Source organism: Oncorhynchus gorbuscha, linkage group LG09 (assembly GCF_021184085.1).
Source record: "Oncorhynchus gorbuscha isolate QuinsamMale2020 ecotype Even-year linkage group LG09, OgorEven_v1.0, whole genome shotgun sequence".
Classification (NCBI taxonomy): Eukaryota; Metazoa; Chordata; class Actinopteri; order Salmoniformes; family Salmonidae; genus Oncorhynchus; species Oncorhynchus gorbuscha.
In genome coordinates, this window is record NC_060181.1 from 13,515,331 (window position 1) to 13,531,019 (window position 15,689).

General features: G+C 48.5%; 1 protein-coding gene across 5 annotated transcripts in view; it reads right to left on the reverse strand.

Moving 5' to 3' along the window:
* The window catches only part of LOC124043184 (tumor protein D52-like), a 41,561-nt gene that overhangs the window by 4,405 nt on the left and 21,467 nt on the right, over nucleotides 1–15,689 (reverse strand). For 4 of the 5 annotated variants that reach the window (XM_046361468.1, XM_046361467.1, XM_046361465.1 and 1 more), the window contains exons 2-4: nucleotides 5,542–5,666; nucleotides 5,302–5,450; nucleotides 4,795–4,896 (exon numbers count right to left, since the gene is read on the reverse strand). In XM_046361468.1, the coding sequence (XP_046217424.1) occupies nucleotides 4,795–4,896; nucleotides 5,302–5,450; nucleotides 5,542–5,666 (376 nt within the window). Of the gene's footprint in view, nucleotides 1–4,790; nucleotides 4,897–5,301; nucleotides 5,451–5,541; nucleotides 5,667–15,689 lie in introns of those variants that run through there. The other variant, XM_046361469.1, reaches the window with a different exon arrangement.

The following is a 15,689-nucleotide window of genomic DNA, read 5'->3' on the forward strand; positions in this document are numbered from 1 at the left end:
GTTCATGGGGACCTTCAATGCTGCAGAATGGTGGAGGCCACTGTGTTCATGGGGACCTTCAATGCTGCAGAATGGTGGAGGCCACTGTGTTCATGGGGACCTTCAATGCTGCAGAATGGTGGAGGCCACTGTGTTCATGGGGACCTTCAATGCTACAGAATGGTGGAGGCCACTGTGTTCATGGGGACCTTCAATGCTACAGAATGGTGGAGGCCACTGTGTTCATGGGGACCTTCAATGCTGCAGAATGGTGGAGGCCACTGTGTTCATGGGGACCTTCAATGCTACAGAATGGTGGAGGCCACTGTGTTCATGGGGACCTTCAATGCTACAGAATGGTGGAGGCCACTGTGTTCATGGGGACCTTCAATGCTGCAGAATGGTGGAGGCCACTGTGTTCATGGGGACCTTCAATGCTGCAGAATGGTGGAGGCCACTGTGTTCATGGGGACCTTCAATGCTGCAGAATGGTGGAGGCCACTGTGTTCATGGGGACCTTCAATGCTGCAGAATGGTGGAGGCCACTGTGTTCATGGGGACCTTCAATGCTGCAGAATGGTGGAGGCCACTGTGTTCATGGGGACCTTCAATGCTGCAGAATGGTGGAGGCCACTGTGTTCATGGGGACCTTCAATAATGCAGAATGGTGGAGGCCACTGTGTTCATGGGGACCTTCAATAATGCAGAAATGTTTTGGTACCATTCCCCAGGTCTGTGCCTCAACACAATCCTGTCTCGGGGCTCTACGGACAATTCCTTCAACCTCATGGCTTGGTTTTTGATCTGACATGCACTGCCAACTGTGGGACCTTATATAGACAGGTGTGTGCCTCTCCAAATCATGTCCAATCTATTGAATTTACCACAGTTCAACTCCAATCAAGTTGTAGAAACATCAAGGTTGATCAATGTAAACAGAATGCACCGGAGCTCAATTTCGAGTGTCATAGAAGGGTTTGAATTATTTTTTTCCCAAACATTTATAAAAATTGCTGGGGTAGAAGGTAGATGTGACTGGGGTAGAAGGTAGATGTGACTGGGGTAGAAGGTAGATGTGACTGGGGTAGAAGGTAGATGCGACTGGGGTAGAAGGTAGATGCGACTGGGGTAGAAGGTAGATGCGACTGGGGTAGAAGGTAGATGCGACTGGGGTAGAAGGTAGATGCGACTGGGGTAGAAGGTAGATGCGACTGGGGTAGAAGGTAGATGCGACTGGGGTAGAAGGTAGATGCGACTGGGGTAGAAGGTAGATGCGACTGGGGTAGAAGGTGGAGGTGACTGGGGTAGAAGGTAGATGTGACTGGGGTAGAAGGTAGATGCGAATGGGGTAGAAGGTGGAGGTGACTGGGGTAGAAGGTAGATGTGACTGGGGTAGAAGGTAGATGTGACTGGGGTAGAAGGTGGAGGTGACTGGGGTAGAAGGTGGAGGTGACTGGGGTAGAAGATGTGACTGGGGTAGAGGGTACAGGTGACTGGGGTAGAAGGTAGATGTGACTGGGGTAGAGGGTACAGGTGACTGGGGTAGAGGGTACAGGTGACTGGGGTAGAGGGTACAGGTGACTGGGGTAGAAGGTAGATGTGACTGGGGTAGAGGGTACAGGTGACTGGGGTAGAAGGTAGATGTGACTGGGGTAGAGGGTACAGGTGACTGGGGTAGAGGGTACAGGTGACTGGGGTAGAAGGTAGATGTGACTGGGGTAGAAGGTAGATGTGACTGGGGTAGAGGGTGGAGGTGACTGGGGTAGAAGGTGGAGGTGACTGGGGTAGAAGGTGGATGTGACTGGGGTAGAAGGTGGATGCGACTGGGGTAGAAGGTGGATGCGACTGGGGTAGAAGGTAGATGCGACTGGGGTAGAAGGTTGCGACTGGGGTAGAAGGTAGATGCGACTGGGGTAGAAGGTAGATGCGACTGGGGTAGAAGGTAGATGCGACTGGGGTAGAAGGTAGATGCGACTGGGGTAGAAGGTCAGATTTCGACTGGGGTAGAAGGTAGATGCGACTGGGGTAGAAGGTAGATGCGACTGGGGTAGAAGGTAGATGCGACTGGGGTAGAAGGTAGATGCGACTGGGGTAGAAGGTAGATGCGACTGGGGTAGAAGGTAGATGCGACTGGGGTAGAAGGTAGATGCGACTGGGGTAGAAGGTAGATGCGACTGGGGTAGAAGGTAGATGCGACTGGGGTAGAAGGTGGATGCGACTGGGGTAGAAGGTGGATGCGACTGGGGTAGAAGGTGGAGGTGACTGGGGTAGAAGGTAGATGTGACTGGGGTAGAAGGTAGAGGTGACTGGGGTAGAAGGTGGAGGTGACTGGGGTAGAAGGTGGAGGTGACTGGGGTAGAAGGTGGAGGTGACTGGGGTAGAGGGTAGATGTGACTGGGGTAGAGGGTAGATGTGACTGGGGTAGAGGGTAGATGTGACTGGGGTAGAGGGTACAGGTGACTGGGGTAGAAGGTAGATGCGACTGGGGTAGAAGGTGGAGGTGACTGGGGTAGAAGGTAGATGTGACTGGGGTAGAAGGTAGATGTGACTGGGGTAGAAGGTGGAGGTGACTGGGGTAGAAGGTGGAGGTGACTGGGGTAGAAGGTGGATGCGACTGGGGTAGAAGGTAGATGCGACTGGGGTAGAAGGTAGATGCGACTGGGGTAGAAGGTAGATGCGACTGGGGTAGAAGGTAGATGCGACTGGGGTAGAAGGTAGATGCGACTGGGGTAGAAGGTAGATGCGACTGGGGTAGAAGGTAGATGCGACTGGGGTAGAAGGTAGATGCGACTGGGGTAGAAGGTAGATGCGACTGGGGTAGAAGGTAGATGCGACTGGGGTAGAAGGTAGATGCGACTGGGGTAGAAGGTAGATGCGACTGGGGTAGAAGGTAGATGACTGGGGTAGAAGGTAGATGCGACTGGGGTAGAAGGTAGATGCGACTGGGGTAGAAGGTAGATGCGACTGGGGTAGAAGGTAGATGCGACTGGGGTAGAAGGTAGATGCGACTGGGGTAGAAGGTAGATGCGACTGGGGTAGAAGGTAGATGCGACTGGGGTAGAAGGTGGATGCGACTGGGGTAGAAGGTGGAGGTGACTGGGGTAGAAGGTAGATGCGACTGGGGTAGAAGGTGGAGGTGACTGGGGTAGAGGGTACAGGTGACTGGGGTAGAGGGTACAGGTGACTGGGGTAGAAGGTAGATGCGACTGGGGTAGAAGGTGGAGGTGACTGGGGTAGAAGGTGGAGGTGACTGGGGTAGAAGGTGGAGGTGACTGGGGTAGAAGGTGGAGGTGACTGGGGTAGAAGGTGGAGGTGACTGGGGTAGAGGGTAGATGTGACTGGGGTAGAGGGTACAGGTGACTGGGGTAGAAGGTAGATGTGACTGGGGTAGAGGGTACAGGTGACTGGGGTAGAAGGTAGATGCGACTGGGGTAGAAGGTAGATGCGACTGGGGTAGAAGGTGGAGGTGACTGGGGTAGAAGGTAGATGTGACTGGGGTAGAAGGTAGATGTGACTGGGGTAGAAGGTGGAGGTGACTGGGGTAGAAGGTGGAGGTGACTGGGGTAGAAGGTAGATGTGACTGGGGTAGAAGGTAGATGTGACTGGGGTAGAAGGTGGAGGTGACTGGGGTAGAAGGTGGAGGTGACTGGGGTAGAGGGTAGATGTGACTGGGGTAGAGGGTACAGGTGACTGGGGTAGAGGGTACAGGTGACTGGGGTAGAGGGTACAGGTGACTGGGGTAGAGGGTACAGGTGACTGGGGTAGAGGGTACAGGTGACTGGGGTAGAAGGTAGATGTGACTGGGGTAGAGGGTACAGGTGACTGGGGTAGAGGGTACAGGTGACTGGGGTAGAAGGTGGAGGTGACTGGGGTAGAAGGTAGATGTGACTGGGGTAGAAGGTAGATGTGACTGGGGTAGAAGGTGGAGGTGACTGGGGTAGAAGGTGGAGGTGACTGGGGTAGAAGGTAGATGTGACTGGGGTAGAGGGTACAGGTGACTGGGGTAGAGGGTACAGGTGACTGGGGTAGAAGGTAGATGTGACTGGGGTAGAGGGTACAGGTGACTGGGGTAGAGGGTACAGGTGACTGGGGTAGAAGGTAGATGTGACTGGGGTAGAAGGTAGATGTGACTGGGGTAGAGGGTACAGGTGACTGGGGTAGAGGGTACAGGTGACTGGGGTAGAGGGTACAGGTGACTGGGGTAGAGGGTACAGGTGACTGGGGTAGAGGGTACAGGTGACTGGGGTAGAGGGTACAGGTGACTGGGGTAGAGGGTACAGGTGACTGGGGTAGAGGGTACAGGTGACTGGGGTAGAGGGTACAGGTGACTGGGGTAGAGGGTACAGGTGACTGGGGTAGAGGGTACAGGTGACTGGGGTAGAAGGTACAGGTGACTGGGGTAGAGGGTACAGGTGACTGGGGTAGAGGGTACAGGTGACTGGGGTAGAGACTAGAGATGACTGGGGTTGAGGGTAAAGGTGACTGGGCTAGAGGGTAAAGGTGACTGGGGTAGAGGGTAAAGGTGACTGGGGTAGAGGGTAAAGGTGACTGGGGTAGAGGGTAAAGGTGACTGGGGTAGAGATAACTGGGGTAGAGGGTAAAGGTGACTGGGGTAGGGTGGACGACTTCTCTCTGGGGTATAAAAGAGTCTGCCTTTACGTGCATCTGAAATGGAACTCTATTCACTATATAGTACACTACTGTTGACCAGGCCCCTATATAGTGCACTATATTTTTACCATAACCCCATTGGGTACTGGTCAAAAGTAGTGCACTATAAAAGGAATAGGGTGCCATGTAATGTGTGTGCCTCACCTGACATCCTCAAACTTCCTGCTGATGGCTGAGCCCATGTTGTTGAAGGCTGCTGTGGCCTTCTGACCGGCCACGGACAGGCCCTCAGACGTCTTCTTATAGCTGTATCGGTGAGAGAGAGACAGAGACAGAGAGAGAGAGAGAGACAGACAGAGACAGACAGAGACAGACAGAGAGAGACAGAGAGAGACAGAGAGAGAGACAGAGAGAGAGACAGAGAGAGAGACAGAGACAGAGAGACAGAGAGAGAGAGAAGTATGTACACATTAATTCACTCTGACTAATCAGCATGTAAGAACTGACTCTGCAGAACAGTGTGTGTGTGTGTGTGTGTGTGTGTGTGTGTGTGTGTGTGTGTGTGTGTGTGTGTGTGTGTGTGTGTGTGTGTGTGTGTGTGTGTGTGTGTGTGTGTGTGTGTGTGTGTGTGTGTGTGTGTGTGTGTGTGTGTGTGTGTGTGTGTGTGTGTGTGTGTGTGTGTGTGTGTGTGTGTGTGTGTGTGCCACGTACGCTGTAGAGGTGGTGACCTCGTGCCAGCTCTTGCTGAGGTTCTGTCTGATCTCGTTGAGAGGAGTGATGCCCAGCTTCCTCTTGATGTCTGCCAACTGGTTCTCCTTAGTTGCCAGCACCTGAGACAGAGTCAAGATCTCATCCTCCACCTTCGAGAGATATGGAGAAAAACAGGGATACCTGATGAGACGTAGTGGGAGAAAATACTAAAGAAACTCTTTAGGTCTAAGGAAAGGTTACCCTGAGCAGCTCCCCTCGAAGCTCCTCCTGCTCCTCCTCTGTCAGGGTAGGGATGGCAGGGGACACGGTCACTGACGTCACTGCATCCTCCCCTAACTCTGGGGTAAAGTCTGGTCTCACAGCCCCTGGAGAGAGAGAGAGGGAGGGGGGAGAGAATAGAAGAGAGAGAAAAAGAGAGGGAGGGGAGAGAAAGAGAGGGAGAGAGAGAGGGGGGACAGAAAGAGAGAGAAAATGAGAGGGAGGGGAGAGAAAGAGAGAGAGAGAGAGAGAGAGAGAGAGAGAGAGAGAGAGAGAGAGAGAGAGAGAGAGAGAGAGAATAGAGGAGAGAGAGAAAAGAGAGAGAGAGAGGAGAGAATAGAGGAGAGAGAGAGAGAGAGGAGAGAGAGAGAGAGAGAGGGGAGAGAATAGAGGAGAGAGAAAAAGAGAGGGAGGAAGAGAGAAAGAGTGAGGGAGGGAAAGAGAGAGAGTGAGGGAGAGAGAAGAGAGAGAGTGAGGGGAGAGAAAGAGAGAGAGAGAGAGAGAGAGAGAGAGGGGAGAGAATAGGAGAGAGAAAAAGAGAGGGAGGGGAGAGATAGAAAGAGAGTGAGGGAGGGGAGAGAGAGAGAGTGAGGGAGGGAGAGAGAGAGAGAGTGAGGGGAGAGAAAGAGAGAGAGTGAGGGGAGAGAAAGAGAGAGAGAGAGGGGGAGAGAATAGAAGAGAGAGAACAAGAGAGGGAGGGGAGAGATAGAGAGTGAGGGAGGGGAGAGAGAGCGAGTGAGGGGAGAGAAAGAGAGAGAGAGAGAGAGGGGGGAGAGAATAGAAGAGAGAGAAAAAGAGAGGGAGGGGAGAGATAGAGAGTGAGGGAGGGGAGAGGTAGAGAGAGTGAGAGTTCAGAGAGACATCCTCTCACACAAAGGGTTTCCTGTCCTCAAAGACATAATAGGACCATGCCAACATTAGCTGTCAACCTGAGTAGTATCTCTCCTTCTGAAGAGGAGGAAGATGATGAAGACATGGACAAAAGATAGTCCACAGGGGGTGGATGATGGGAGTTGGAGGACCAGCTAGATTGAGACATAGCCCCTGAAGATGGACACTAGCCCAGGGGGAAACACACATATAGGCAAATCTACTTGGATGTCTGACACTGAGCTTTGAGCAGGCCAGTCAGGGCTGTACGCTGTAGGAAATACACATTAATAACCTTTCAACAAGACACACTGCCAAGTGGAATAACATGTAATTACTAGGTAACTAATATACTCTACTGTCAATATCACACTCTGCTGATTTTTTAAGTTATTTTATTTCACCTTTATTTAACTAGTCAAGTCAGTTAAGAACAAATTATTATTTACAATGACGACCTACCCGGCCAAACCATCCCCTAACCCGGGACGACGCTGGGCCAATACAACCCGGGATCGAACCAGGGTCTGTAGTGACGCCTTAGACCGCTGCGCCAATCGAGAGCCACTGTCCCTAACTTCCTCTGATTGGCGAAATCTAGTGTTGGCCTGTGCAGTGTGATTCATGAATTTGATACAATGCTCATCGAAATCATTTTAATTTAAAAAAAATATTTTATTATTTATTTATTTATTTAACTAGGTAAGTCAGTTAGGAAAAAATTATTATTTACAATGACGGCCTAGGAACAGTGGGTTAACTGCCTTGTTCAGGGGCATAACGACAAATTTTTACGTTGTCAGCTCGGGGATTCGATCCAGCAACCATCCGGTTACTAGTCCGACGCTCTAACCACCAGGCTACCTGACACATTAACATGGAGTTGGTCCCCCTTTGCTGCTATAACAGCCTCCACTCTTCTGGGAAGGCTTTAATATGGAGTTGGTCCCCCTTTGCTGCTATAACAGCCTCCACTCTTCTGGGAAGGCTTTAATATGGAGTTGGTCCCCCTTTGCTGCTATAACAGCCTCCACTCTTCTGGGAAGGCTTTAATATGGAGTTGGTCCCCCTTTGCTGCTATAACAGCCTCCACTCTTCTGGGAAGGCTTTAATATGGAGTTGGTCCCCCTTTGCTGCTATAACAGCCTCCACTCTTCTGGGAAGGCTTTAATATGGAGTTGGTCCCCCTTTGCTGCTATAACAGCCTCCACTCTTCTGGGAAGGCTTTAATATGGAGTTGGTCCCCCTTTGCTGCTATAACAGCCTCCACTCTTCTGGGAAGGCTTTAATATGGAGTTGGTCCCCCTTTGCTGCTATAACAGCCTCCACTCTTCTGGGAAGGCTTTAATATGGAGTTGGTCCCCCTTTGCTGCTATAACAGCCTCCACTCTTCTGGGAAGGCTTTCTATTAGATGTTGGAACATTGCTGCAGGGACTTGCTCCCATTCAGCCACAAGAGCATTAGTGAGGTCGTGCGCTGATGTTAGGTGATTAGGCCTGGTTCGCAGTCGGCATTCCAATTCATCCCAAATGTGTTTGATGGGGTTGAGGTCAGGGCTCTGTTAAGGCCAGTCAAGTTCTTCCACACTGATCACTGACAAACCATTTCTGTATGTACCCTGCTTTGTGCACGGGGACATTGTCATGCTGTTAACAGGAAAGGGCCTTCCCCAAACTGTTGCCACAAAGATGGAAGAACAAAGTGTATAAAATGTCATTGTATGTTGTAGTGTTAAGATTTCCCTTCACTGGAACTAAGGGGCCCAAACCATGAAAAACAGCCCCAGACCATTATTCCTCCTCCAAAAAACCTTTGTTGGCACTATGCATTCAGGCAGATAGCATTCTCCTGGCATCCGCCAAGCCCAGATTCGTCCTTCGGACTACCAGATGGTGAAGCGTGATTCATCACGCCAGAGAATGCGTTTCCACTGCTCCAGAGTCCAACGGCGGCGAGCTTTACACCAGTCTAGCCAACGCTTGGCATTGCGCTTGGTGATCTTAGGTTTGTGTGCGGCTGCTCGGCCATGGAAACCCATTTCATGAAGCTCCCAACGAACAGTTCTTGTGCTGACGTCAGAAGACGGCTGATTCAGCTTCAGCACTTCAGCACTTCAGTCCCGTTCTGTGAGCTTGTGTGGCCTACCACTTCACCGGCTGAGCCGTTGTTGCTCCTATACGTTTCCACTTCACAATAACAGCACTTACAGTTGACTGGGGCAACTCTAGCAGGGCAGAAATTTGACAAACTGACTTATTGGAAAGGTAGCATTCTGTGACGGTGCCACGTTGAAAGTCACCGAGATCTTCAGTAAGGCCATTCTACTGCCAGTGTTTGTCTATGGAGATTGCATGGTTGTGTGCTCAAATTTATAGAACTGTCAGCAACGGGTGTGGCTGAAATAGCCCGAATCCACCAATTTTTTAGGGATGTCCACATACTTTTGTATATATAGTGTATTAGGACCTCTAATCCTATAGTTGATTAGGATTATATATATATATATAAATAAGTGTTGCTATGGTAATAGAAGTTCACATACAGAATCACAGCTGGCATGGGTCTGTGGTTGGTACCTGTATGTATGATGGTTGATTGTCTCAGTACCTTATGGTTCGATTGCCATTTATGAAAGCAGGAAGAAATGTGGTTGGAGCTACTTGACACTAAACCAGTGATGAATCTGACTTAAAAGAGCTGGAATTACCTTATTTTCCTTAGTGTGGTCGACCACACTATCACCTCCTCGCCTCCCCCTACATTCCTACAGCCAGACACTAGCATCTCCTCCTCACATTCCCAACATATTTCCAGACTTGATAGATGACAAGGTCATAGACTGTTCTCTCTACTATCGCATGGCAAGCGGTTCCGGAGCTCCAAGTCTAGTTTCAAAAGGCTTCTAAACAGCTTCTAACCCCAAGCCATAAGACTGCTGAACAGTTAATCAAGTGGCTACATATGGTCCTTCTGTAGCTCAGTTGGTAGAGCATGGCGCTTGTAACGCCAGGGTAGTGGGTTCGATCCCCGGGACCACCCATACGTAGAATGTATGCACACATGACTGTAAGTCGCTTTGGATAAAAGCGTCTGCTAAATGGCATATATTATTATTATTATATTATTTACATTGACCCCCCTTCCCCCTTTGTTTTTACACTGCTGCTACTCTCTGTTTATTATCTCTGCATAGTCACTTTACCCCACCTACATGTACATATTAATTCAATTTCATCAACTAACCTGTACCACTGCACATTGACTCAGTACCCCCTGTATATAGCCATGCTACTACCTGTACCCCTGCACATTGACTCACTACCCCCTGTATATAACCATGCTACTACCTGGTACCCCTGCACATTGACTCAGTACCCCCTGTATATAACCATGCTACTACCTGTACCCCTGCACATTGACTCAGTACCCCCTGTATATAACCATGCTACTACCTGTACCCCTGCATATTGACTCAGGTACCCCCTGTATATAACCATGCTACTACCTGTACCCCTGCACATTGACTCAGTACCCCCTGTATATAGCCATGCTACTACCTGTACCCCTGCACATTGACTCAGTACCCCCTGTATATAGCCATGCTACTACCTGTACCACTGCACATTGACTCAGTACCCCCTGTATATAGCCATGCTACTACCTGGTACCCCTGCACATTGACTCAGTACCCCCTGTATATAACCATGCTACTACCTGGTACCACTGCACATTGACTCAGTACCCCCTGTATATAGCCATGCTACTACCTGTACCACTGCACATTGACTCAGTACCCCCTGTATATAGCCATGCTACTACCTGGTACCACTGCACATTGACTCAGTACCCCCTGTATATAGCCATGCTACTACCTGTACCACTGCACATTGACTCAGTACCCCCTGTATATAGCCATGCTACTACCTGGTACCCTACTGCACATTGACTCAGTACCCCCCATGTATATAGCCATGCTACTACCTATACCCCTGCACATTGACTCACTACCCCCTGTATATAGCCATGCTACTACCTGTACCCCTGCACATTGACTAGGTACTCCCTGTATATAACCATGCTACTACCTATACCCCTGCACATTGACTCACTACCCCCTGTATATAGCCATGCTACTACCTGTACCCCTGCACATTGACTCAGTACCCCCTGTATATAGCCATGCTACTACCTATACCCCTGCACATTGACTCAGTACCCCCTGTATATAGCCATGCTACTACCTGTACCCCTGCACATTGACTCAGTACCCCCTGTATATAGCCATGCTACTACCTGTACCCCTGTATATAACCATGCTACTACCTATACCCCTGCACAATGACTCAGTACCCCCTGTATATAGCCATGCTACTACCTGTACCACTGCACATTGACTCAGTACCCCCTGTATATAGCCATGCTACTACCTGGTACCACTGCACATTGACTCAGTACCCCCTGTATATAGCCATGCTACTACCTATACCCCTGCACATTGACTCAGTACCCCCTGTATATAGCCATGCTACTACCTATACCCCTGCACATTGACTCAGTACCCCCTGTATATAGCCATGCTACTACCTGTACCACTGCACATTGACTCAGTACCCCCTGTATATAGCCATGCTACTACCTGGTACCCCTGCACATTGACTCAGTACCCCCTGTATATAACCATGCTACTACCTGGTACCCCTGCACATTGACTCAGTACCCCCTGTATATAACCATGCTACTACCTATACCCCCCCCTGCACATTGACTCAGACTACCCCCTGTATATAACCATGCTACTACCTGTACCCCTGCACATTGACTCAGTACCCCCATGTATATAACCATGCTACTACCTGTACCCCTGCACATTGACTCAGTACCCCCTGTATATAGCCATGCTACTACCTGTACCCCTGCACATTGACTCAGTACCCCCTGTATATAGCCATGCTACTACCTATACCCCTGCACATTGACTCAGTACCCCCTGTATATAACCATGCTACTACCTGGTACCCCTGCACATTGACTCAGTACCCCCTGTATATAGCCATGCTACTACCTATACCCCTGCACATTGACTCAGTACCCCCTGTATATAGCCATGCTACTACCTATACCCCTGCACATTGACTCAGTACCCCCTGTATATAGCCATGCTACTACCTGTACCCCTGCACATTGACTTGGTACTCCCTGTATATAGCCATGCTACTACCTGTACCCCTGCACATTGACTCAGTACCCCCTGTATATAACCATGCTACTACCTATACCCCTGCACATTGACTCAGTACCCCCTGTATATAGCCATGCTACTACCTGTACCCCTGCACATTGACTCGGTACCCCCTGTATATAGCCATGCTACTACCTGTACCCCTGCACATTGACTCAGTACCCCCTGTATATAGCCATGCTACTACCTATACCACTGCACATTGACTCAGTACCCCCTGTATATAGCCATGCTACTACCTGTACCACTGCACATTGACTCAGTACTCCCTGTATATAGCCATGCTACTACCTATACCCCTGCACATTGACTCAGTACCCCCTGTATATAGCCATGCTACTACCTGTACCACTGCACATTGACTCAGTACCCCCTGTATATAACCATGCTACTACCTATACCACTGCACATTGACTCAGTACCCCCTGTATATAGCCATGCTACTACCTGTACCACTGCACATTGACTCAGTACCCCCTGTATATAGCCATGCTACTACCTATACCCCTGCACATTGACTCAGTACCCCTGTATATAGCCATGCTACTACCTGTACCACTGACACCCCTGTATATGATGCTCACCTACCCCATTGACTGTATATATAACCATGCTACTACCTGGTACCCCTGCACATTGACTCAGTACCCCTGTATATAACCATGCTACTACCTGGTACCCCTGCACATTGACTCAGTACCCCTGTATATAACCATGCTACTACCTATACCCCTGCACATTGACTCAGTACCCCTGTATATAACCATGCTACTACCTATACCCCTGCACATTGACTCAGTACCCCCTGTATATAACCATGCTACTACCTATACCACTGCACATTGACTCAGTACCCCCTGTATATAGCCATGCTACTACCTGTACCCCCACTGCACATTGACTCAATAATAATAATATATAGCCATTTAGCACATTGACGTACCCCCTTATCCAAATGACACTACTTACAGTCATGTGTGCATACATTCTACCTATATGGACTCAGTACCCCCTGTATATAGCCATGCTACTACCTATACGCAACCCACTACCCTGGCGTGCTACAAGCGCCATACTACCTGTACCCCTGCACATTGACTTGGTACTCCCTGTATATAGCCATGCTACTACCTGTACCCCTGCACATTGACTCCGTACCCCCTGTATATAACCATGCTACTACCTATACCCCTGCACATTGACTCAGTACCCCCTGTATATAGCCATGCTACTACCTGTACCCCTGCACATTGACTCGGTACTCCCTGTATATAGCCATGCTACTACCTGTACCCCTGCACATTGACTCGGTACCTCCTGTATATAACCATGCTACTACCTGTACCCCTGCACATTGACTCAGTACCCCCTGTATATAACCATGCTACTACCTATACCCCATGCACATTGACTCAGTACCCCCTGTATATAACCATGCTACTACCTATACCCCTGCACATTGACTCGGTACCCCCTGTATATAACCATGCTACTACCTATACCCCTGCACATTGACTCAGTACCCCCTGTATATAGCCATGCTACTACCTGTACCCCTGCACATTGACTTGGTACTCCCTGTATATAGCCATGCTACTACCTATACCCCTGCACATTGACTCGGTACCCCCTGTATATAACCATGCTACTACCTGGTACCCCTGCACATTGACTCAGTACCCCCTGTATATAGCCATGCTACTACCTGTACCCCTGCACATTGACTCGGTACTCCCTGTATATAGCCATGCTACTACCTGTACCCCTGCACATTGACTCAGTACCCCCTGTATATAACCATGCTACTACCTATACCCCTGCACATTGACTCAGTACCCCCTGTATATAACCATGCTACTACCTGTACCCCTGCACATTGACTCGGTACCCCCTGTATATAGCCATGCTACTACCTGTACCCTGCACATTGACTCAGTACCCCTGTATATAGCCATGCTACTACCTGTACCCCTGCACATTGACTCGGTACTCCCTGTATATAGCCATGCTACTACCTGTACCCCTGCACATTGACTCAGTACCCCTGTATATAACCATGCTACTACCTGTACCCCTGCACATTGACTCAGTACCCCTGTATATAACCATGCTACTACCTGTACCCCTGCACATTGACTCGGTACTCCCTGTATATAACCATGCTACTACCTGTACCCCTGCACATTGACTCTGTACCCCCTGTATATAGCCATGCTACTACCTGTACCCCTGCACATTGACTTGGTACTCCCTGTATATAGCCATGCTACTACCTATACCCCTGCACATTGACTCAGTACCCCCTGTATATAACCATGCTACTACCTGTACCCCTGCACATTGACTCGGTACCCCCTGTATATAGCCATGCTACTACCTGTACCCCTGCACATTGACTTGGTACCCCCTGTATATAGCCATGCTACTACCTGTACCCCTGCACATTGACTCGGTACCCCCTGTATATAGCCATGCTACTACCTGTACCCCTGCACATTGACTCGGTACCTCCTGTATATAACCATGCTACTACCTATACCCCTGCACATTGACTCAGTACCCCCTGTATATAGCCATGCTACTACCTGTACCCCTGCACATTGACTTGGTACTACCTGTACCCCTGCACATTGACTCGGTACCCCCTGTATATAGCCATGCTACTACCTGTACCCCTGCACATTGACTCGGTACCCCCTGTATATGGCCATGCTACTACCTGTACCCCTGCACATTGACTCGGTACCCCCTGTATATAGCCATGCTACTACCTGTACCCATACCCATATGGGTATGCTACTACCTGTACCTGTACCCATAAATAATAACATTTAATTTGACTAGAAGATAACAAATGGCACTACGTAACACCGACAGGTACTGCTGGGTAAATGATACCGTCAAATCAAAAAGGATATGCTGAGTGATAACACTTGATTTGAATGATAGCTACATAAGAACTTCATAACACAATCATAGCCCATACATAACAGAATAATAGTCCATACATAACAGAATAATAGTCCATACATAACACAATCATAGCCCATACATAACAGAATAATAGTCCATACATAACACAATCATAGCCCATACATAACACAATTATAGCCCATACATAACAGAATCATAGCCCATACATAACACAATCATAACCCATACATAACAGAATAATAGCCCATACATAACAATCATAACCCATACATAACACATTCATAGCCCATACATAACACAATCATAACCCATACATAACAGAATCACAGCCAATACATAACACAATCATAACCCATACATAACACAATCATAGCCCATACATAACAGAATCATAGCCCATACATAACAGAATCATAGCCCATATATAACACAATCATAGCCAAATACATAACACATTCATAACCCATACATAACACATTCATAACCCATACATAACACATTCATAACCCATACATAACACATTCATAACCCATACATAACACATTCATAACCCATACATAACACAATCATAGCCCATACATAACACAATCATAGCCCATACATAACACAATCATAGCCCATATATAACACAATCATAGCCCATACATAACCCATACACAACACATTCATAGCACATACATAACACATTCATAACCCATACATAACACAGCCCATTCATAGCCCATACATAACACAATCATAAACCATACATAACAGAATCATAGCCCATACATAACCCATACATAACACAATCATAACCCATACATAACAGAATCATAGCCCATACATAACACAATCATAGCCCATACATAACACATTCATAGCCCATACATAACACAATCATAGCCCATACATAACACAATCATAGCCCATACATAACCCATACATAACACAATCATAACACATTCATAACCCATACATAACACATTCATAGCCCATACATAACACAATCATAAACCATACATAACAGAATCATAGCCCATACATAACCCATACATAACACAATCATAACCATAGCCCATACATAACACAATCATAACCCATACA